At 40.8% G+C, this 25,788-nt stretch overlaps 1 protein-coding gene across 1 annotated transcript in view; it reads right to left on the bottom strand.

Moving 5' to 3' along the window:
* The window catches only part of LOC128718480 (atypical protein kinase C), a 66,310-nt gene extending 46,664 nt beyond the window's left edge, over nucleotides 1-19,646 (bottom strand). The window contains exons 1-2 of the mRNA XM_053812102.1: nucleotides 19,236-19,646; nucleotides 17,133-17,610 (exon numbers count right to left, since the gene is read on the bottom strand). Coding sequence (XP_053668077.1) covers nucleotides 17,133-17,610; nucleotides 19,236-19,646 — 889 coding nt within the window. The remainder of the gene's footprint in view (nucleotides 1-17,132; nucleotides 17,611-19,235) is intronic.
* Between the last annotated feature and the right edge of the window lie 6,142 nt (nucleotides 19,647-25,788).

Raw genomic sequence — 25,788 nt, 5'->3', positions numbered from 1 at the left:
CTAAATGGTATAAAAATATTTCAACATGACAGTTAACAGGTTACAATAACGCCAAGTGGGAAAAGAAAAATAATTCTTTCTGCTTTTTTGCTGCCTGGGTCGCTTATTAACTACCTTTTGAATTAAACACTGAAACGAAAGCGTCTTGAAACTCCCACAAAAAACACCCCCAGCCACCAACCAACAGAAATTGTAATACGCTCCGCTTTCTATTCCCCGAGTACAGCGCAATCCTAGAACATTCCTCTACTTTACTAAAAATTTTACAGAAAAAAAATCATTAATGAGACCATTTTATCCTCCCCTTAGTACAAAACCGTGGAGAGAGCTATTGAAACTTCCGAGCAGGAAAAAACTGCTTACCATATTCATTGATGCACTGCTCTCTCACTTCCAAACGTCCGTCCATCTGTCCGAAACGCTTAAAAACCACATTTTCCATCGCACACCGCACCTTTGGAAGAGGCCTTCGAGAGCTTGTTTTTAACTTCTTGCATCCCAGAACGCACCCCGCACATATTCTGCTCATGCAAACGAACTGGTCGGTTTGAGTGAAATTTCAGTGGGAGGAATTGAAAAAAAAAAGAACCACGCACACATTCAAAACCATCGACCAAAAACGCACCGGAAAAAAAGTTGAAAGGTACGTTTTTAATGGGAAAAGTTTTCGACTGCTTCTGTTGCTTCTGTTGCTGCTGTTGCCTCTTTTCGCCCTTTCCTTCCAACCGTTTTCCATGAAGAGCATTTGATATTTTACATCTACCATCGACTTTCCGGCTTTCATTAGAGGTTTTAAGGGAATCATGCTGTATGTTTGAGAGTGTGTGAAAACCACTGAAGCACGCCGTTAACTAGAGCACCACTGATGTTAAACATCGGCTAGGATAAGGTGAACATGAATGACATACTAAGATATATGATCAAAAATAGACTAAACGCGAAACGTGTCACAAAAATTATAAACCAAAAAGATATTCCTGCATTTTTTACATATATTTATAATATACAGAGTCCGCAGGAACATTCAAACAAACTATAGCTCTTTAAAATTTTGTATAGAGTAACTATCAATAAAAAAGCTTAAACACTAGATTGTCCAGACCAGTTGTTTTGACTGGTACCATTCATTTTTAGCAAATAAATTTTTATCTTTTTGTTCAATAATTCTACCATAGTTGACATACCCCTTGACAACTCCAAAAAATATTAAAACCTACTCCAGGCCTTCCACTTTTTTCTACGATAAGGCACAAGAAAAACGAGTAATAGTTTAGGTTTAGAGGGTTTATCAGTCCAATTCAACCACATAAAACTATCTGTAAACAGCGTAAGACGATTGTCACCGTACGTTTAGACACGATTAATTTTTAGATTAATATTAATCTTGCGATTAATGCGAGATTGCGATTAATCTTTCTGACAGCTCTGCACACGATCCTAACCCAAGTTTATATACACAATTTGTGTCAAAAATTTTTTTATTTGACTGAAAAATCGGGTGTATTCAAAACAAATCAACGGTTATGAATCCTTACAGTCCCGTGAAACGGTGCGTTATGAAAAACAAAATGTGGAAAAGACGAGTGAAGACGGATACATATGGTAGGCGACAGCGTAGAGACCGTCGATGGTGGGCAATCGAAATGTTCCATCGAAGAGACCATCCTGGATACCGGTTGATGGACACCATCGTGGCCGAAAAGACTTAATGTCCTAAAACCAATATGAAATGACAGAACAATTCATTCCTACTCCTTTATTAGTTCACTATCACCATAACCCAGCTATTTAAGCAATTGAGTGTTTCCGTTAGTGAACAGCAGTAACGCCAATAGCATCGATGAACAGGGTAGCAGGGGTACAAATAGAACAAGATAAAATTATCTGGATCATAAAGGGCAAGATTATTTGTGCCAAAAATAACACATTTCACCAGGGACAACACATTTCAAAACACAAAACATAAACACACAACACAGTGCTCCAGATTGTGATCCAATACCGCACCGTTAAGAGCGGTACATATTTACAAACTTGGAATAACTCCGTGTCGTATTGTTTTCCATTGTTAAAATTTAAAATTGCACATATTTATTCTTAAATAACAGATTATCTTTGTAGTTTGTTCCAAATTTACATACCGCTGCTAGAATTAATCGCGATTGCGAAATGTAATTACACGATTATAGGGTCCCCGAGCGATAATCGATTTTGATAGTTGGCGATTAATCTTTCTGTCAAAAAGATTAATCGCAATCGCTGATTTGACAGAAAGATTAATATTATTCTCAAAATTAATCGTGTCTAAACGTACGGTCACGAATCGTACGAACATTTCAGACCCGTTAACCCGATACAACACAGGAACACTGGATTCCAATTCTGTAAAATCCTAACTCGACTATGGAATATGAGCTTTCGATTGAAAAGTCAGGCAGGCAGTTTATACTGCGTGTTTTGATACTCCATTGTAATGTTTATACATATTTTAATTATTGTACTTATTCAACAACTATTTAAACAGTTACGGTAAGCATAAACGAATGAAAATAAATTGATTAGATCGATTGCAATGATCGGTACATAACAAATATCGAAACATGTATAATAAACATCCAGTGTGTCAGTGACAGAACCTAAACGACATTTTAAACAATTGAGTTGGGATTTTAAGTTACGAAAACTTTTCACATAATGGACATCACTTTGCAAAAGCCTCCGAAAGGTGAAAAATTGCGCAGCTATCTTGAAATAATTGATTTCAAATTCAAAAGAAATCAATTACGGTACTATTTTTAACATTACACCACAAACTCTCGGTAGGGACACCTATCGATTTTATAATCTTTTGCCGAAGGTGTGCTTTTGGACTTTAAGAACATTTTCTAGCCGTTATTTTCTAGACGCTATTTAGCCAAATCAAAAACCTTCAACAAACTTTATCCTCGCTAGCTCGCATTACGAGTAGTATTAAAGACGTTCGTAAGCTTAAAGCGTTCATTGATGGCAAAAAAACCCCATTCCATCCAAACAGGAAATGCGTGCCATAACCACACTCGTGCGCTTACACACTTTTGCCCGGTTCTTGCGAAGAAAAGAAGCCATGTATTAAAAATCAAACCTGACCACCCCGAAGGCACAAACATAAAAAGGAAGTGAGCAAACTTATAAAACGCACCGAGGGCAAACATTCATGTGTGTGTGTGTTATTGGCCCATAAATTGACGCCAAGTAATGGATGCCAAGTTCCGCACAGGAACCTCATAAACAGCAGCCCGAAAGCGAGGTTAGTTGGACTATCGGTTAAAAAACAGGAGGCAGTTAAACGTATGGAAGGAAACCACAACAACGACAGGAACCAGCACAGCATCGGTTAAAACTTGCACGCTTCGTAATACTCTTCATGCAAGACGAACGACATATTTAATGAGTGTAAAAGTGATCTCAACAACAATAAATAAATCCACCCCAAGCGTGCATTCTTCAACGCAACCCGCCCCATATTGACTTAATGGCCAAGCTAAAGCAAGAAATATTGATAACGGCATATGGCAATGGCTACCGTTGGCAAAAAAAAGGACATGTTGAGCTAATTTATGTTCTCTTCCTCCCCCACTGTACACACTCTTTTTCACCCGTTGAAAACAATCTTAAGAGTGACAGAAAATTGAGGTTGAATGATGTTGTCACGCTTCGAGTGGAACGAAATACCCTTCACAGCCGGCACACAAACAAGCAGCCTCAAGTCGATGTCCTCTCGCACCGGAGTGCTTCACAAAAGCGCCCCAATCGGCCACTGGGAAGAAACTTTACCCCTATTGATTATCTCTAGAGGGATGCGCTTTGGCATGAGCAACACCACACCAACAGCAGTATCAGCGTCACATCGACGCTCTCTCAAGTGTCAAGACTTGATCGATTCTGCTGTTAAAGGGAGATGAATCGGCAGCGACTGGCAAAAGGCAAACAGTACCCTTCGGTTGGCATGCGACAGTGTGGCGCTGAATCGAACTTGACTTAATGAAATTGAATATAATTACACTCGAAGCTACTCAAGCGCGACACTTTTCGGTACCGGAGAAAATGCCGGGTTTGTAGCTCAATGATCGATCTCGCACGAAACAAAACTTTACAGCGGGAAGAATAGATCTCGAGAGAGATGTTGGGTTGAGGGGGTTGAAGGGTTAAGCTAAACTCGTTGAAAACTATGCCCCCATCACAAACACATCGCCACACAAGACAAACACACCGACGTTAATGTTCATGGCATTTGTCCTTTTGTTTTCCTCTCCGATCTGCGTTCCTTTAAAAGCCCATTAAGTGCCCATTAAATTTCCATAACCAACCGCTCGATGATGCAAATAAAATTTTTGTTAGATTAGATTTTCTTTTTGTATGTCCTAATCAATATAAAATAATAAATAGGACGTAAAAGCATGGTTCTATCACAGGGTTTTCGAGTTCAACTGACAAAGAGTCGGAATTATTTCTTTATTCTGTTGAGTTTGAACTATAATAAGCCAAAGTAGTTTTAAGGAGTAGTTTTTATCACAAATATTAAAAACGAACTCGCGCTGACACATTTTCAAGAGTGCCAGTCAAGAAAACATTACTTAGAATTAGCTTCCGTTGAAACAAGATCTAGCAAATTTCCAGAATTAGCTTTATAAACACAAATTATACTTGAACAGCATTAAAAAAAAATCTACTTTTGTAATTTAGCTTTAATTAATTGTATGTGTAAACATTCAATATAACTATTTGATTATGTTTTGAATAAATCCGTAAATTAAAAATTACCTAAAACCATGTATTTCTTCGAAAATTTTACACAAAATCATAAAATAATAAAATATGATTTATAAAATATGAATGATTTCCCCCATGGTGCTTTTCTTCTTTTAAGCATAGTTTTGTTCATCCTAGACGGCAATATAGTTGTAATAATGTGAGACGTCTGTGCAGAATCTATAACAAGACAGAAAGCTATGCACCAGAAGCAAGATCAGATGGTGCGATAATCAATGAACCGAATGCAATCTACAGCTTCTTGATGCAATTACCGCCATTCTGTACGTCATTAGGAAAAGTATACCGATCCCCCTGGATCGTATTGACTGTACTTCCTTCTGTGCAAAAAAAAAAATCATATTTCTTTCCCTGGCTTCGGAAAGCTTTAAACGATGTAGAGGAAAAAGGAAGGCATAATTAAAATAAATCTAGCACAACGTCAAACGGTCCCATGGCGTCTGGATGAAAAATCCTTGAAGAAAAAGAGACAAAAGCAGTTCGTCTTTGCCCATATTAATGAGTTGGTCCATATTAATGAATCAGACTATTTCTTATTCTTTCTCGCTAGGCAAGGCGAGAAAGGTCATATTATTGCATTGGTATATTAGAGCTCTAAAACTATTAGTTGGAGCGGTATGCCACATACATAACCAGATATTTAAAGACACTCTATAAGCCAAACACAATCGATAAGTACGTACAGGTACTTCAAATAAGCACTCGTGTGCTCACTCGAGCAGATACAACGACGATGGACTCCTAATGAGCAATCAAATTAACAAACTAACTAACCTACTCCAGGTGGTCACTCTACTTCGAAGCAAATTCTTCGTACTCCAACACCATAAGGCTTAATTTTTTTTTCGTTCCATTTCTTCCGATTCTCTACCAGTGTTCATTGACCGGATATGATAATATCAACATCGCTTCACCTTGCCTACAGCGTCAACTGTTCTATTCGTCCCAGTAAAGGATAATGGGGAAAGCATCGTTTTCAAATTTTGAACCATTTTCCGGTTCCGACAGCAAACGACCAATCGAAATGTATTCAATTGTGTTACACAGAATAACTGTCAGTACCTGTCGGAAAATGTCACCTTTACATAAGGAGATTTGCTTTCAAAAACATCACAACAACTTTTCAACGAAGGCGACAGTGTTGAAAGACGAGTGAGAGCAAACTAAACATGAAACGGGTTTGTAGTTTGTGGAAAATCTTACATTTTTTTTTCCTTGAAAACTATCTCGGAAGTTACCGAATCCCCGTCGAATAACTGATTTATAAAATATATTGCATACCTACAGGCGTTTGCACTAAAGATACCAATAAGTATTGTGCTATTATCTTCAACAAATTAAGAAAACTAATAACAACAATTACGGACTATGAATAATACTTGCTTAAGAGTATGGCTCCACCTTAATCTTCAAGGAAATGTTGACGTACCTGTAAAGAAAAAGAGAAAATGATAATTATTTCATTCACGTGACATTAAAAAAAAACTTAATGGATCAAAATAAAAATCTTTACACGAATTTCAGCAAAAACTAAATGTAAAGACAATGCATTTTAATACTGGTAAATGTGTCTATTTCACCTGTAAGAATCAATCATTTATGTGGCCACTGATTTAGCACGCTTTGAAGTCATTTTTCACGGTGACTAATCATCATTATCCACCCAGAATGATAGGATTGGACGGACCGAAGGGAACGGATCCTACCATCCTGTGCCTGATGTGCGAATCCCAAACCCGTTTCCTTCATTTGTTGAGCAAATAATTTATGACCTTCGTGTACGATTTATTTACTATTCCACCCACTGGAGTAATTTTTCTAAAAGGTGGATCCGTCTCTACGTCACAACGGTATGTACGACGTACGTAGTTGCCAGAAAAGGTGAACCGCTTCTCAGTCGCCAACGGAACGAAACGAAGCGAGACTAGTTTATTGTTATTACCGCTTCGCAATCGATCTTTATCACGATGTGCATAGGACAGGGAAACGGCATTGCACAAAACAAACCGTGCAAATAAGCTGGAAAGCTAAGGGTGCTAAACGTATCACTGCGGTTTTTGCCTCGGCAATGTCAGTGAGAACGGAAGCAAAAAAAACACGCGCTACTGACCATCGCGATGAGCATAAAGCGAGAAAGGTGTGAAAGTAAATGAAAATTCATCACATAGAACCACACCGTAATGCATGGGAATAAAAGAGTGCCATTTCTGGAGACAAATGAACAGAAAGAGAATATAGTGCACTTTATGCAAATTTATGTGATAAAATATTGCAATCAAGGTAACTCACTCAAAATAGGTAGGCGAACAGTTTTCACAATAAAACTGTGAAAGAAAAACTTAGAATTACATGGTGTTAGAATTTCCAACAAAATCTTGGAACTCCTGAGATTCCTAGAAATTCTAAGATAATTCTTAGATGTTCCAAGAGTTTTTAAAAAATCCTGAAATTCCTAAATATTCGACGAATTCCTGCAATTCCTACAAACTCCTAAAAATTCCTGGAGTTCCTGAAATTTCTAGAAATCCTAGAAATTCCTGGAATACTTCGAAATAATAGAAATTCATGAAATCCATAGAAATTTCTACTATACAAGAATATTCCAATTGGTGCAACCTTCGAAAATTAATGATGATAAAACATGCATAATATACACACAAAAAAACCTCCAAACAGAAACTATCTTTCTAAAACATAACAAGTAGGAAAGAAGAATTACCCACATAAGATAATTCCAAATGGAACCCATCAGTGTGACAAATAGGAGAGATATTTGCATGCAACTCCAACAAGTTATGCACATCGCCCATCTAAATCTTTCGTCCATTCGTTCCGAAACGAAACGAAAAAACTAAAGCAAACCAACAACTAAACCACCATCAACGAAATTAATCGCTTCAAAATTGACTTCAACACGAAACGAATTGACTTCGAACGAAGCGGAGTGCTGACAAATGGTCAAGTCGAGAAAAACTAAACAATGCACACAAGCCAAACGCAACAGCGGGTGCGCTATTCCTTCGTACCATCCGCAAAGTGAATCGTTAGCTGCGAAGGTTAGCTTCTCTTACAGGTGATCATTACAGGTAACGGTTGCTGTGCGCTCCAGCGACCAGGCGCCTCCATCGAAACGAGGAAATTTCTCTCTTTCATGTCATCGTACAACAACAAAAGGTAAATAAAACAAAAATCCTTCATCAAACTAGTGAAAATTCTTCCACCTCCATGTTTCATCACGCGTCTTGAAACAAAGAGAAACACGGTGGAAAACGGAAAGATATTTAACGAATAAAAAGACGACCACGTGCTTTTTGTTTTCCCTTTTATAAAAACTTCTTATTTTGTGTATAGCGGTTCATAATAGAACGGCGCTTACTACAAAAAAAAACGAAAGACTGTTGCCTGTTAGAAACGTGACGGTGGTTTTAATTTACAACAGGGTGAAAACTCATCCTTTTTAACAGCAAACAATGCATCATACTGAGTAGATGTAATATGGTTTCCCTTTTTCCGTGTGTTCTATACGGCGTCCACACCGATGAATTTGATCTTACTTGCTTCGTACTCGCACGCTCTTCTCACAATTAAACTCGCGGTGACGCGTTCGTGTTACAAGATCTCCATCCACTTGCCGACCAAGAGCAAAAAAAAAATTCCTTTTGCGGTATTTTATTTACCTCATTCGCGGACAACACCACAGCCGGACTGGACTACAGTTAAAAGAAAACCCAAGCTCAGGTCGCTCAGAAGGAAGTGAACGTTCGCGTTAAATGTAAACGCGGGTCTCGGGTGAAAAAAGCCATAAATCAGTGTGCAATTGCGAGATGAATACGTCTCTCTTTTCCCTTGCGTCACGCGATCCGTCGTCAGATATTTTTCATACCGTCGTACCAGTCGGGTGCGTCAATTTACAGCCGAGCAAAAACCCCGCGCACTAGTCTGCGCGGGAGCGTCTGTGAGTGGTGCGAGAAAATGTACACCTTAACGTGACCACGGGTACATTTCGATGGCTACGACCACACCAGGACTCGTGCTGAAAATGGACACCACTTTTTTTTCAGACCCCTGCGCCAATCGTCACGGTAAGTAAAGAAGAGAAAATTGCAACAATAAACCAAGGATGGGACGGTACTGAAGGCGGTACGTGCGAAGAAGACACGTGCCAAAAGCACACACACACAATAACCCGCAACACTCCTAGCAGGAACAACCATTTTCTAACCATCATCTAGTTTCCCTGGCACACGTCACTCAGACCGTGAGCACGGATCAGGCCGGGATGTGCGGCCTGTTGAAAAGGATGGGAAATAAATTACATTTTCCTCATTGCCGGACGTTGAAATTGCGGTGGACAACACTTCGTCCCATGGTCACGCACCTGCAAGGAGTTTGTTTGTCTAGCTTTGTCTTGCGAATGTCCTTTTCTCCAAACGCTTTAAAAATTATATTAAATTGTTGAATGGCGTAAAATACGCAATTAATTTTTATATTTTCTTAATTTTTACAAAAAAAATTATTTACTATAACTCGAGATCTTTATTTTTATATGATTAATATAAGATAGACAAAAGTGAAGTTTGCACCAGCAATGAAACATGTGTATACTAATCAACCTTGTTTTAACCTTAGAACTCATCAGAGTTTCATGCCAAGAATGAAAGTATATCCGATTTGTCATCTTTGCCTCAAGGTGTTTTATCGTGAACATTGCGCAAAGGTGTAACACCCGAAAGACTACGTTTGACCGTACAAACCCTAAGACATGAATCTTAAAAAGACAAACCTAACCTATAAACCAGATTCATCATAAAACCTAACACATTCCCAGTCCAGCTAGCGCAGAACAAATACACCGAACATCCGATGGTCCATCAATTATGTCCTGCCCACACACCGGACCAGTAAGGACACATACTTCGTTCCGAGCGCTGTCGCTGTTGTTGCTAGGCCTCTGACCGGTCGATGCGCCGGTTGATTTAATGCTGATGAAGAGCTATTTAGTATAGCACACAAGGGACAGCGAAGACGACAACAAAACAAAAAATCATTTTCCCTGCAGTGATCGTATAACCGCCATAACCGGTGGAAAATTGATGGCGATGCAAGATGATTTGGTTGTCCTGGCACTTTTTCTTCACGGAAGGAAAATTTGCTTCCCGTGGAAAATAGAATGAATGAAGTGAAATGAAACACGTTCCCGGAACAACACTCCTGGTCGTACACAGACTGTATCTTAATATGCTGTAATTTAATAATAGACCTCTAACCATCCCATGAACATTCGAACCACTGGAAGCCAATATGCCTCCAGTTCGCGAGTGGAACCGCAGACGCGCAATGCTATTTTATATACTTTCCTTTGGAGCGAAACATCAACAACAAAAACACCTCTACCACACTCATCTGATAAGCGCGGCGTGAATTATTTGTTTTCCACAAACGAATTATTACTGTCCGATCGAAATAAATGACGTCCACGGTCCGAAATGGTGAACTGATTGGTGGTGAGAAGGAGGCAATCACAAGGTGCTTCCCCAATGATGTGCCGAGAGCGTTGCCTCTGGCTATTGCGTTTATTTTATTGTTAGGTTTTTTTTTCTCCTTCAAGGATGATAAAATTTGTTTTACTTTATTTTTTCACTAGGAGGGTCACACGCCCCATCGTTATGCTACGGTTGCGAAGATCGATGAGCGATCGTAGATGATAAAATAAAAATTATGCTGCAATATAATTAATGGCCAATTGGTATTAATCAAACCGGTAGGCGTGTATAAATATGAGCGATGGTGGTGCAAGTGAAGCGAACGGTTATTATTAAATTTATTGTTATCTTTTCCCACGCTGCTGAATGTCTAGGGGAATCGTCAACGCTTTAAACGAATCATATTCAGTTAAAGTTTTTCTCTTTCCCATTAAAATATAACTTCCAGACTAATTTAGGTCCATAAATCAAATTTAGGACCAGCAATATCTGACAATGAGAAGAACAATATGCGTTACAGAAAGTATTTGTCCAAGAATTTCTTCACTTCTCAACAACACCATTTAATGTAGTGCAAGCGGAAAAAGGTAGAAGGTGGATCAATTCGAGCGGTTCCAATTCTCGAACTGTCTGCAAGTACCTGTATTGTCTTGGTACATTGAACGTAATGATTTCTCAGGTCAAATTGAATAATATTTGTCTATAGCAACATCTACAGCTTTTTATAAACCTGGCAACATCGAAAAAGTAAGGCTGCGGATCAAGATTCCATGATGTGATTATTAGAGGCACGAAGTTCCTGAGGCTCATTCATCGCTAAACTACGATCTTCTCCTATAATTTTTTATTTTTCCAAGTTATTATTTTTTATTTGACGTACCAGCGGTTATCGGTGTACCAGCGGTGTCGTACCAGGGGTTAGTACCAGCGTTACGATTTGTTACATAGGGAGGAAAGGGGGTTTAACTTTTTGTTACGTAACATGCAATAAAATTCAATTTAGATCCCCGCCACATAGTTTATGTATGAAAAATTAACTTGTTTAAGGGATTTTATGGCGTTACGTAATAATTGAATGTGCTTTTACCTGCGTCAAATTTTAATGCAATGCCGTATTTAAAACGAAATTAAATCTACCCCAATCTAACTCCAATAACAATAAGGTGTACAATCGCATGACTGGAAAAAGATTCTAATAACTAACCGTGAATGTCCGGCATAAGTCAAAATACAAAAGAGCCCTCATAAACTCACCTTATACATAGCTAAAAACTTCCCGAAACTTCCGAAATCTACGGTGTTATGAATCTTTTAAAATAAACAAATGTTAGAAAACCCCTGCCAAAGAGTAACTATTTTGCGTTAACTGAGCTTCCGCTTTAACATGCCTATGTACGATGAAAAATTAATCCACAGCTTATCCCTCACCATCGCACATGAAAGCGCATTAATAGCATTACAACCAATCAACCAGTGGGAAATAAATAATACTTTAGTATAATTTCCGAGACATTTCCCGGCTTACACGGTTATGATTTACACTCTTGCTGCTTGCAACTCACAATATGGTTGGTCCCACTGGTACCCGACGCGTCAAAACATGTTGGAATTTACAATTTTGCCCCAAAACGGCAAAATGTAACAACGGAAGAATTCCAAACAAAAAAAAAACACATCGCACACAAACTCCCACGACTAATGGTTAATGCGAAAAAAAAAACTCACCGCTGCAGCGACCGAGAAGTGAAAGCATATTACCGTGTCTGACAAATGTCAACAAATGATTGTACCGTGACAAATTTAGAAACTTTTCTTCTAGTTTTGTACACGTTTTTTTTTTCGACGCTTCGTTTATTTTTATCTGTTTCAAGTTTGTTTTGTACATGCTGTTCTTGGTGAGAATTGTTCCTTTTGCTACAATTATTATTCCGGCTGGAAATGGTTAGCTGCACAATCATGACAACTTGCAAAATTTACAAAACAAAGCTGGATCGTAGGATCGCAAAATGTTTGGATCCGTTTTTTTTATTCCCTCACAAAACTTTAACGACCTGCAAAACACAGCAGCGTCGTCCCTTACCCAATGTTCAAGGCATGAATTAGCGTCAAAAGTGAAGGACCTTTTTTTGTTCTTGCTTTTACCCTTGAAACTAAGTTGTTGCCCTTTTCTGAGTGGGACTAGCTGTACGCACAATCCTTATTTCCCACAGTGAACACAACAAACTCAACCAGCACCTCTATATCTGTTACCCTCGCTTGACCATATCCACCTTCCGGGGCGAGAAGCCTATTCTCATATTTCAAAGGGGAAAACTTTGCCCCACGTGAATACGGCCAAATGATTTATCTTCTCCAATCCCCCCTCCCCCTCTCCCCCCCTTCACCCCCCAGGCACCAAAAGAAATGGCCCGAAAGTACAACAAACATCCCACGGCAAGGACCGTCGCCCATTAGACGACCTGTCGGTGTAGCCTTTTTTACACTGCTCGATGATTTGCTTTTGCCAAAAAAAAAACCAAACACCATGTACCTTACAAACGAGACCAAACCGACCGAAACAAATGCGCCTACATGCGTTTATCAGCGTAGTGTGTGTATGTATACCGTGGGTTCCAATTTGGATCAAATTTCTCATGTTTATGTTCAAGGACGACGGGCAGAACGCTAGCAGCACAACAACACAGGCAGGTAACTGTATCATTCTGATGCGGAACAGTGATGCTGTCAGTATGGGAGGCAAATTGGCAAACAAGAACAGCTCAACTCCCACACAAAATATGAAGGGATACGTGCATTTCAGTTGGAACATGAATAAGTGCAAAAATCGCTCAGCACCGGCGGGAATGAGGGAACCATCAATATGGAAGGAAAGGGAAAGCAATAACGTCCACTACCCAACACCCTGCCTCATGCGAAAGCTCTCACCATTCCGGCAATGAAATTGACTGTAACGAATAAAAATGTCTCCTGCGTTCCATGCGGTAGCAGTTTCCTTCACTTCTCAATTTCACCAAACTTTCCATTTTCACTTCAAGAACAATAAACGTTCAACGCAGGGAACACCAACAATGTAACGCAAATTCGCCCAAGTCACAAGGAAACAAATACCATCAATAAAATTTGAATATTTCCCCGAACCGGAATTGAGATGTTTGTTGAGATTGTACCAAAAACAACAACAACAAAAATGGTACCCGCGTGTCATGTGTGCTTATCAGGCACCACACGAAAGGAACGCGAAAGGAAGACACACACGAAGGAGAGCGAGAACGAGAAAAAAACAGCACGATTGAGGGAACCATCAAAATTGCCAATATTTCAATCCATCAACGAGAAATCGGAATAAAAAGGCCCCGATGGAACCTAACGATGCGACAATTGCCTGTAATGCGGCAACGGTCGCTGGCGTCACGGTGCGTCCTGTTGAAATATTTATTCGGGCCAAATTCACGCAAAGGAGGTAATCGGTTACGGTCGATGACGGGGGGAAAATTTGTTCGCCAATGAAACAATAATTTTCCCTAACGAAAGTTTATTTTTGAGAGTACCGGCTTACCAAGGGTTTGTTCACCTATCAATTTGAAAGCTTCACAAGCAGTATGAGAAGGTGATATGTATTGTTTAGATGGCAAACCTTCTTTACACATGCATTCAATATATGAATGGTTACAATAGTTACACAGATGTCCTTGACATCCGAACTTTGAATTTTGCCTGGATTTGCCAATATAAAATAATATTTCTAAATACAGTAGAATCTCGATCATCCGGGCAAATGCGGACTGGCCGCATACCGGTTAATCGATTTCCACGTATAACGGGTCCCTCTACTTTGTTTGTGCAGTAATTAAAGATGACTAATGGAAGGTGAACGTTAAAAGAATTTATATGTTTTTAATATTATAAGTTATTAATTGATAACAGTATTGAACATTTTCTAGAGAGTTTTAGTAGATAAATTCTTTACAGAAAACACTCAAGTTCCGCTTTGGCCAACCAGTCAAAACTTTTCAACAAACTGTTATTTTTTAACTCATGGATAATCTGTCTGCCGGTTAATCGCGTCCAGGATAATCGACGTTCTACTGTATTTAATAAAACATTTTGGAAATGTTTGGAAGGAACATTAGCGTCCACATTCATCGGTTTACAGCTAACGAACAATTCAAACGATCAGGGCCAATACACACTGCACACTTGAATTGCAATTGTTCTTATGCCTGTTGATAGATAGGGATGGGGCAGCGAATTTAAGGTAGACGATTCATTTCAGAACCCGACCCTGAGTCGGGTGCGAGAATATAGGAATCGATTCCGACACGTGGGTGCAGCAGGTTCGATAGGCCAAAGTCGGAAAAGTGTTCCACCCGTGGGTGCAACGAGTTCGTGTCGACCCGTAGGTAAAAGTAGGTTCAATAGGTGCAGTGATTCCGACAGGTGCAAGCTGCCATAAGCGAATTCGGCCCGTGGGTGTAGCGAGTTCATGCCGGAGTCGCTTATGGCAGCTTGCACTGGACTTGTACATACGGGTCAAACCGAGCCTACTCGCGCCTCATTTAGGAATAGTTATGCTACCGAAGGTATTTAGGAAATTTCCTTCGCATTATCAGCGGAAGAAATCGATTAAAGCGTTCAAAAGCTTAAATTAGCATAAATATTAAAAGACAACAATAACCTTGTTCCTCTCGAAGTACTATGAGTACTGTGAGCAAATATTCAAACGCATAATTCCTACCCAAAAAAAAAAAAGAACAATTTCTGCAACTTGTTTCACATAGCGTACGGAATGAAAAGCATGTGTTCTGTCGTGTTCGTTACCTTGTACACATAAATCGCCTTTTCTTTGCTACATGCTGCTCTACACCAACGGATAGTAGCGTAGTGTTCGACACTCACAAAGTACTTGGTGCCACGTGTATACCATAAAACCGACTTAACATCTTTTTACCATCTCTTTTTAATCACCTCGTGCGAAATGAGAACAAAGACGGGAACGCTTGTGCTGGTGTGAGTATTTTAACATTGCCAACATAACATGCAGTCCCTACTAAATGGACACCGTTCCATATCGGCGAAAAACAAACACATTATCCCAACCCACGTTAAGTAGGCGCTTCGGGAGGTAATGTGGAAGAATTGTACAGTGTAACCGAACGTCGTTTCGTTATGTATCAACTGAAATTTCTTTGTAGGCGAATCATTCAGTGCAACACAATAGCCATCCCTGACGTCAGATATCGAAATGAGATGATTAAAGTAATGAAGCCACTTAAATTTAATACGATTAGAAAACAGTAACAAATACCGCTCCAATTAGCTGCTCTCTATGGAAACGATTCATCCCACACTGTAGTTCTGTATCAAAACGCGTTTAATTGAACATCTCCGGCAACGCTACGCTAGAACTGTTCCAAATGGAATGACTTTTTTTTTCTACGCAACCTACGTCTGCAACCAAACGACCCTTACATAACGAATAGCAAAGCGCTGCCATTATGCTGGACAGACGAGCACTAGAGAATTACGCTCCACCGGAGCGTAAACGTTCCCTTAACATTGCACCAGCGCCACATCCACCAACATTACCATCGCCACGGCCCGGTACTGTATGTGTGTCTACTGACGTGAAACGCATCCTCGGACCAGCATTTGGCGTGCACTACGCTCTTGAATGTCACGATTTTAGCGAAAGAACATTCACAAATTCCCGCGTATCCGCGCATTTTCACGCTTCCGCTAACGGAGGATACGTGTTTTATGCAACTCCCCCATTTCAGTCTACATTCGGCAAAAGAAACGTTACGTTCGTTGGGTCCACCCAAATAAAGACTAATCGATCCTTGCCGAATAAACTGAATAGTGACTATAAATTGTGCCGTTCTTCGTGCATGTAGTGCTGCCTGGAATGCAACTTTTGAGGATGCAAAACAGCACCGACAAATTGGAATGTTTTCATAGAACCAAGGGTTCTGGTGTTCCTGTAACACTGGAAGTTATTACAGCCCTGTTGCTTATGATTATTTCCAGTTTAAGGCATGTTTAATTGAATATGCTGGAGTCTGGCGATGATGTATAAGTAGTCAACACAAATTGTAATTCTTCAATGTTTGAAAATTCGAGGATTACTTTGTATTCTACTACCTTGCCATGAGTGTTAGCAGGATCACTAGGTGAAGCGTTAACGTTACTAGGTTTATCCAATGTCTGATTATTTGGTGGAAGGATTATCCATGATAGGCTTTTGCAACGAATGTAAGGTTGACAAAAATAGATTTAATGACATTTTCTCAATTCTCTTGACGTTTACTTAACAAAGATGTAATGTAATGTCACCGGATGTACAAGTTGTACTCTATTTCTACGGCGAACTTATTCTCCAACGAGCATTGATAAACATTCATTACAAAAACAAATTATATCATGGGTTCCTAATGACTATATTTCTATAATTTATAGTGATTTCTAGTGAATTCTTAGTGATAATTATCTTTTAGCTCCAGCAGTAGAAATTATTTCATAATGATGAGCGAAAATTACAAATATATCGACCATCGCTACAAGAACTTCAAAAGTTTCATAATAAAAAAGGTATAGTTAGTTAGGATGCCTCGCAATAGCCAAAACCCATTTGTAAATACGGTTAGCTGCAACAACGCTGTATGCTCGATTATCCACGGATAATTGTGGTCCGTAATTGCGCGAAAAATCCATGTTCTAATGCTAATAATTATCCTATTAATTGGAGTGATTATGGCAAACAAACAAACAATAACGTTAACCACAAAACAATAATATTAAACCGATGTCACTTTAAAAAAACCCCCATTTTCACCTGCTTACCTGTAGCATAAGCCGGTTCGATTTCGTCCTCCGAATGTAGCTGCGGCGGTGGCACGATGGGAATCTGTACCGGTATCGGCAACGGCATCCGATCGTAGTGCGAACATTCGATGTACTCCAACCGACCCTGGCTACCACCCAGTATGCTCCCACCACAAATTCCCACCCCACTGCCCACACCACCACCACCAACACTTCCACTACCTCCTCCACCGCTCCCGGGACCTCCGCCAGGGCTGGAACCCGAGCCGGACCCGTGGCCCGAACCGGATCCGCCCGTTGAGCCCGGACAGGACCCAACCCGACTGAGCGAGGGCGGCGTCGCCGAGGTGGACATGTAGTGGTGCGTGTGCGGATGTGGATGAGGTACCGCATAATCGCCAGTGTCACGCAACGACGTGCCGCGCGTCAAGGTGTTACCCGCCGACTGGATCGAAGGTTGCGTCGCCCGACAGATGATATCCGAAAGCTGATTCGCCTGAAGATGGTGTCGCACAACGACGGAGAATACAAACGGCACCGAGAAACACACATATACACAACGTGAACGTATTTACGTAGCAACAGCAACAGCAGCAACACATCATCCCGGGTGCATGATCGGAAAAAAAGGGAATGGTATAATGCCAACAGAACAAAACGAACTCAAACGCGTATCAATGGATTCACGTGAAAGGGATCCTTCAAAGTGATTGGGGATTGGGTAAAGCGAGTCTGGATGTTGTCGAGAAATCATCAAACAAAATACAGAACATTAAAAGGGCAAGAGGAAAAACACAAAAAAAGGATGCCCACTGAAGGGAGCCATTGCTATAGTCCAAGGATAAATGAATGCAGGAGCGGGCAGAGACCATCGGGCTCTTTTAAGAATCTACTCCATCGTTTCTATATACCTCTCACGGCTTACAGAAAATTGGCCGCGGCAGATACGATGGAGTGGAAGACTGTGGCACCGCGCTTGCCACGGGATCGCAGTGCGTGATTGCATCGGTTTCGCACGAAACTCATGGTTCGATTTAAGTGCCGGTTTTCTGAGCTCAAGTGATGTATTGCTTTTTCGTCCAACCGTTAGACATTGATGAACGATCGAAACACAAGTGTGGGATGGTTGTGCTTTACTTTTTTTTCATGGGCCAGTTGCTGCCCTCAAGTACACAACAGCCGGAAGATAAACATGTTTGTAATCACAGATTGCATAATCTAAGATTATTGACGTCATAGGATCAAAACCAGAATCTAAACTACAGCCTGTGATCAAAATGCGCATTTCAAATTTTAGTGGTTGGTTTGTGGCAGCTTCAAGTTATTCTATGTTTTGAAATTTCCATAATTGAATTCAAAAACGTAAGGGGATTTTTTTTTCTTAACACATTGAAAATAACAAAAAAAGAGACACAGGATTTTTTTCTTATTGAATAAAATTTCGTTTTAAACCATCCAGGATTTTAGACAAAGGATGCAGATGATAAAGTAAAAGTATCATTCTGATAGCAGCATTCAAAAGTATTGGCACTTCGTCAAGTATATTGTCAAGTCAAGTCAAGTATTGTCAAGTACCAATGTATATTGGTACCTATTATGTTATTGTGAGGCTTTTTGTATGAATTCATCTGCCACATATGGGATATCATCTGCCACATATGTGATATCATCTGCCACATATGAGATATAATCTGCCTCATTTAAGATATCATCTGCCACATATGGGATATCATCTGCCACATATGAGATATCATCTGCCACATATGATCTGCTCGTGAGATCACATATTAAAAAGGCCTTATTAATTTAAGAAAACTGTTCCATAACTAATATACTGAACGAGATATACATCATATCGGCAATTCCAACAACTATTAGCAGATTTATAAAAATGCAATACAACTGCGAAACAGATACTATCCGCAACCGATGCCCGATGATCCTGCCACTATGACATGTTGAATGTTTGTACTATTCTACCAGGTTTTGTGCTTATCGTGCGGTGACTATACTCCTTAGTGCACAAAGCATTGCTGCTGGTAAAACCCGGCCCCGTAGCGCGCCCCGAACGTAACAAACCTCGGCACGCCCCAGAAGTGCTAGCGATTGGCATCGATCTACCTGTGGACTATCAAGTGACTGTCTACGCGAGAAGGTACAGGGTGTGCAGGGCAGCTCCGGTGGCAACTGCTCGATAAACTGCGGACTGTGACAGGGACTGTGGCACGGGCTCGAACAGATTTGCTGCTGTTGCTGTTGCTGCTGGTGCAGCTGCGGCTGTGAACCGTTGCTGCAGATGAGCTGCTGCTGCTGAATCGGCGGTAGCTCTACCGCCTGCGGGCAGGTATTGAGCGACAGGGCACTGCAGTGCATCGACGGTTGCTGCGCTTGGCTCGATGCCAGGGTGTATTGCTGCTGCTGTACTGGCTGCTGGTAGCCCTGGGCGTGATACTGGGCCTGCGGAAGCTGTGTATTACGCCGCGGTGATCGACCACGATCGACCGCCGTTGCGCTCCAGTATCCCCAGGCCATTTTGCGAAGATCTTCACCGGGCGTTAATGTAGCACCTAATCGGAAACCGTTACACAAACACACACACACTCACTGTGCAACAATTTAATTAACGCTTTCGCAACTCGCTTTAACAACACACTGCGAGTTATTCACGGTACACTTTGAAGCACCAACGATTTGCTTTTTTTCCCTAGCGCTTGTTTCTTATTATTTTGGTACTACAGCACAGACACGCACCGTGTAAATAGTCTACTCAGAACCTAATGGAACGATACATACATTAGTAACAACGCGTAAATAGCTTCACAAGTAAAAATGTTAAACGCGGGTTTCAACTCAGTAGAAAATGTATAGTTTTTTGCCTTTAAGCACGGTTCGGACTTCACAAATCCGTAACGAACACATTCGTAGAGTGTACGTGAAACTCAACAATACTTCAACACATCCGCTTCCAAATCTGTATGCATGAACAGTAATAAGCGTTGCAACTGGTGGACTGAGTAAATTTAATAACACGACTACTATAAACTTGCACCGTCTGTTGGCTTGCTGTGTGAGGTGCCTCATAGCAAACAGCAATAAGAATACATTGTGCATCGGCGAAACAAATGTAGTAAAGAACAAACCCGCATGCTGCAAAGAGTGGTAAGTTAGCGAGATAGCGCACCACAACAGCAGTACTACAACCAGCGCGCAGCGGGGTAGACGCCGACGTGAATAATAAATATTGCAATAATGATGTGCATCTCGTATGCAGCGTGCACCCTTGTCATACCGCACCAGCGCACGGGCCATCCTTATTTTCAACGCATCATCAAAAGCGAATCCTTGTCAGAGATGAAGCTCCGCTGCGACTACTCAGCTATGCAACGGAACGTACTGGAAATAGTGACTTTAGCCACACATCATCAGATGTGGAATGTACACCACAACACCATGCAGTCTTTACTCCGCCCTTTAACCATTTTCCTCTTCTCAACGGGAATTCGTTAGCATTTCATCTTTTTTTTTTCAACACACATATCTCATCTCAAGCTCAAGGCTAACACAGGTCCTGGAACGCATATAAAAGACACAGACGAAGCAACCGACAGAGTGTGTGGAACCCGTGGTAAGAAGGAACCCCACCGGGGCCAGACGACATTACACACGCTCACACAATTCACCGTGAATGCGTGTTCTTTTACTTTGGCTCGTTCGCTTTGGTTCCCTTTTTGCTCGTGACGGTAGCGAATGTTTTGTGTATTGAAGCTCTTTCAGGCGCAGCGATCTCCACAACTCCACCGACAACACAGCACTGCACAGGGTGAGAAATTGGAGCTGCATCTCGGCAACGGTATCGTTGCTATGCTGGAGGTTAACGACCTTAACCACATGGATATAATACCACTATAGAGGGCTCATACATAGGTTACAGTTTCACGACCACCCACCGACAAAAGGTGTCTAGCGAATTCTAAAGATGTCTAAGGACGGCAAGGGAAAAGAAGAAATTGGAAAATCTTGTAAATCTTCTCTTCACCATAAAGCGTATCGTTTGTTTTCTGTCGTTTGTTTTAGCGTATCGCAAGCTAAAACAACTAGCACTGCTCCGCGGGAAAAATCATCATAATTTCTCGTTCTGCATAACTAACAATTAAATCTGTCAAAGCAAGATAGGATGATGGATTTCGCAGGGTGACATATTCGATTGATTTTTGGACGGTTGGTAATAGAACTTGGCTTGGAATTCAATTATTTGCTCAGTAAAGCAAAGCTTTAAAAGGTGTGCCAACGATTCAATCAAGCGCATCGTTCAATTTACGTCCATAGCATGAATACTTCAAAGAATTCCACGCTATACAACAACATTTCCCAGTCAAAACAAAGTGAATGATTAATATTGCTGTCCAGATACGACAACGTTCTCAGACAAGCGACGACAGTCGCCGCAACAGCAAAGCACGGTTACCGGTTCTATTGCAACTAGTTAATAATTTGCACAACATTCTTTACACCAACTTGTACCATTCCGCAACGATTCTCTTAAGACTTTACAAATTTCCACATTTCTCCACCCCCAGCGGACGGACGGTGCGTCTGATGTTGATTCACTGTCTGCCAGCGTCTGGTATTCAATTGCATGCATGCAGTGCACCACTCCAACTTCAAAGTCACTCTACTATTTGTCCTTGCCTGGTGTGGCTTTCGCGCACCAACAAGCCACGACGAATTTCAACGATTGCAACAATCCCAACGATTCACATGTTGGGTCGTCAAGTTGGCTCTCGTCTATCTCTCTCTCTCTCTCGCTCTAAAACCACCCCTTAGAGCCCAAAGCGCAACAAACACCGGTGAGTGCAGAAAGAAAATGTTCGTCCTTGCCGTCCGGTACCGACTGCAGCGTGCACGAAGCGCAACATAATTTACATCTCTATCCATCTTTTGAACCACAACGAAATACATTAGCACAGCCTGAAGACCGTTGTTTTGCCGTTCGTAAAATAAAGCTGCACCATTTTCAAACGTCTGCAACACGTACACACGGGCAATTTCATGCGAGGATCTATTTTTTGTGTGTGCATTTTTTTTTTTCAAACAAGAAACACACACTAACTGGCTCCATATTCGCGATGCACAACTCACCCATGTGAGACGAAAATTGCGGAAGAATGAAAGCAAGTTCCCGTCGCCACCTGCAGGACCGTTTGCAAAGGCTTCTGCCAAAGCGTGCGCACATTGGGAAGTTGTTTGCGGTGAAGGTAAAACACGGATGGGCAAGAAAAATCAATCTCAAAACAAAAGGTTGTTTATTTATACTTCAGCGCGAACCTGGGGTGCATGCGGAAATAGAACGCACCAACGGTTGGTTCGGTAGCTTCTCGCTGCCGCACAGGACCGTGTTTGCGATGGCGATATGGTGGCATCCTGCAGTGCCGTTTGCACCCTATAATGGGCCTCACAATGGCCTTGTCATTCAACCAAAATACGGTTGGATGAGCTTTTGTTGAACACATGCACAGGAGTGCTTATTTGGGTTCGATGCGACGTTCAATGGTATGGTACTCGCACCTTTTGGAAATTCTTTTACATAGCAAATCCGACCACATTGCTGATTGTAATATTTACATTACATTCTAATGAACAGACATTTATAAATAACAGAATACAAAAAAGGCAAATTGATATTTTGTTAAAGAATAATTTAACTGTTTTAATGTAATGTACAGCATATCTATTATTCAAGACCAAAAATTCTAAAATAAAGTAAATTCAAAATACAAAGAAAAAGGAGTTTTAGTTGAACTTTAACTCGCTGCCAATTCACAAGCAATTTTTTTATCAAAAATTGATCGATGATCACAATCAGTAACAGACTGAAGCAAGAACGTCAATTGTATGCAAATGAACCCATCAACATTTGTAATTTTCGCCTATGAGTCCACTGTTAAACACTTCCGAAGTTTAATCCTGCATCCGAAACAAACACACACACACACACATACACACACGCGCATTCGTTATCTCGCTTGCAGTAAGTTCCACAATCTAGGAAGACATAATGGAACACATCAAGTGCCGTTCCACTGCCACTCAAGCATCAGCATAAGAGTGAGCATAAAATATGAAACGCTTGAAGTACCCTGTTTTGGAACTACGGTTGGTTGGCTGCATTTGGGGGGGGGGGGTTGGGCTCGGCAGCAGCAAACTAAGACATGGTGAAACTTACCAACCCTCCGTTTAAGATGCAAAGCCGTATAAAGCCTGCTACACGCTTCTTCCATTCCATCCACAAGCATCTGATGGCTTCGAACGTGAAACAAGGAGTTCATTTGTGCAAATTAGCAATTGAAGGCAGCTTACCGGTACACTTACCCTTCAAGCGTTTCGTGTGGGTGCAAGGGTGAAAATCACACATTTTTAACATTTGTACATTTCTACAGAGCGTCAAGCAACGAAACACTGTGTAAGAGAATTCTACCATAGGAATCTTTTCCAAAACGCATATTTTCATTGTTCAAACACTCTGAAAATAACAATTTGCATATTTTTGCATATATTTGCATATATTTGCATATTGCTAATTTGATTGAAATTTGAAATTTGATAGATCAAATGTAATTCTATCCTAACTAAGTCCTATTCCTAACTTATGGTATGATCTTCCCCATTACCCGGGAGTGTTGCAAACATTCGCATTTGAATAAAGAAAAGTGCTCCTAAGAAAGTCCTCAATTTTGCCGTTAATTATGATATATTTATTTACTTATGTACTCATGATTGAGTACTTCCTCGTTAAAAAATTACTGATACATATTGATGAAAATTACCCCAATTGTTGGGTGTAAATGATCTTAGCTTAAAAAGCTGTAAACACTCATCACATTATTAATTAATTACTAATGAAGAAAAGATTTCCTGTAACATGCAGAATTCTAACTCAAAGTGAAAAGTATTCAAAATAAGTAGAAAATGTTCAACCGTATAAACTAAATCACAAACACCCAATTATTAAAAATATGTCGGGCTTTTTTAACAGCTTTGTCCGATTAAAATTAAACAGATGTTTTCAATGTGTGCTCTAAATTTTTAACAAATCATAAATAGATAAAAACGAACACAGAAAAAGGTATACTTAATTTCGATTGATTTGAATTCATTCAATTTCAATTAACAAATAATTAAATTGTATTCCCCCCTAGCAAACTAGAGCAACGGTACAGATGACTGGCCGTACGCTTCGTTTTAGACAGGCAAGCCGAGCTATCACAACGACAAACAAAAAAGCATCCCACTAATTCACCCCGACCCGGAAAGCTCCCCCGAGAGCTAGGCGGTGCAAAATCGATTCATCACCGCACCGGTATCCCATTGTCCAACCGCCTCTAACCACCGTGCGGGATAATTCTACACCACAAGTATTCCACCTGAACCACAATGGCCGTTGTTATAGCTGGGTACACGTAATTAATTACATCCCCCACGAGAAATTCTAACCATTTCGTCCAGAAGACCCGGCAGTTTATCTGTTCCGATGAATTTTCCGACCCTCTGCAACCTCCTGCCATCGGTATTCCCCGATCCGTCCGATCGGGCAATCGTCAACCTGATCAACCATCATCTTTATCAGCACGGGGAGACGACCGACGGGATACTAATTAGTGGCGGAATGAGCTTTACCGTACTTTCCCTTGCACAAAAAGGCAATCTCCTGTGTCTCCGGTCATCCCTTCCCCACATATTTCCTAACCTTTGCCTAATTCGTACAACCTTCCTCCTCTTGGCTCCTTCTTCTTCTTCCCAACACATTCCCTATTCAAGCAGAAACAGCTTTAGTAGTCGAGAGTGATCAGCAGCGTACGCCATTTTGCACAAGCTTGATTCGATAGATTGATGGAAAGCACACTAACAAGCTGCCTCACTCGGTGCTCTGCGCTCCTCCTTCCCAACTTGCCCACTCCCTCCCTCCCTCCAGACGTCTATCCAATACCATTAGTGATTAGCGGCATAGCGCAAAGTACCGCGCTGACACTGGCGGGCGATAATAATGGTTTGTGTGAGCAGGTGTTAAAACTCGAGCAGATTTCGTGTTTGAGGAGGAATTTGCGAAACTTCCCGTCCCACCGGCCTTTTTTAAGTGAAGCTTCCGTTTGCAAAAATGTGTTATTTGCACACCGTGCTGGGGAAAGTTATTCCTGGGCGACAGATTGAACAGATAATTGAACCGGTTTTAATTATTTATGAATTCCACGTTCATTGATATGAAACTCTCACTTCTATCAAATGGAATTCCAATGCATCTTTAGGGATTTTTTTCATTTGCCTTCTCAATGAATTAGACCATCAAAGCAAAACCAATACACACTGTGTGTTCTGTGTTGTTTTTCAATAAAAGCATATTTTCCACTTAAAATTGTGGTCAACAATTTTCTCAAAAACAAACCTTATTCCTATGCAAAAAAACATACGAAAAGTAAACATCCAAATAAAAACAACACCATCTACCTAATTATGGAACCCGAAGCGTTCTCCCCGGTTTGCCAAACAGTTCAACAGTTTTTTTTTCCGACGAGGTAAAACGATGAAAGCGAACCACAAAGTTTAATCAGCTAGGTCTGCAGCCAGTGCGGCGGAGAAAGCCATGGAGACATGGGGTGGTCGATTGCCGCGAGTTGAGGTT

Source organism: Anopheles marshallii, chromosome 2 (assembly GCF_943734725.1).
Source record: "Anopheles marshallii chromosome 2, idAnoMarsDA_429_01, whole genome shotgun sequence".
Lineage (NCBI taxonomy): Eukaryota > Metazoa > Arthropoda > Insecta > Diptera > Culicidae > Anopheles > Anopheles marshallii.
The sequence above is the reverse complement of the archived record's forward strand: the minus strand, read 5'-3'. Positions and strand labels throughout refer to the sequence as shown.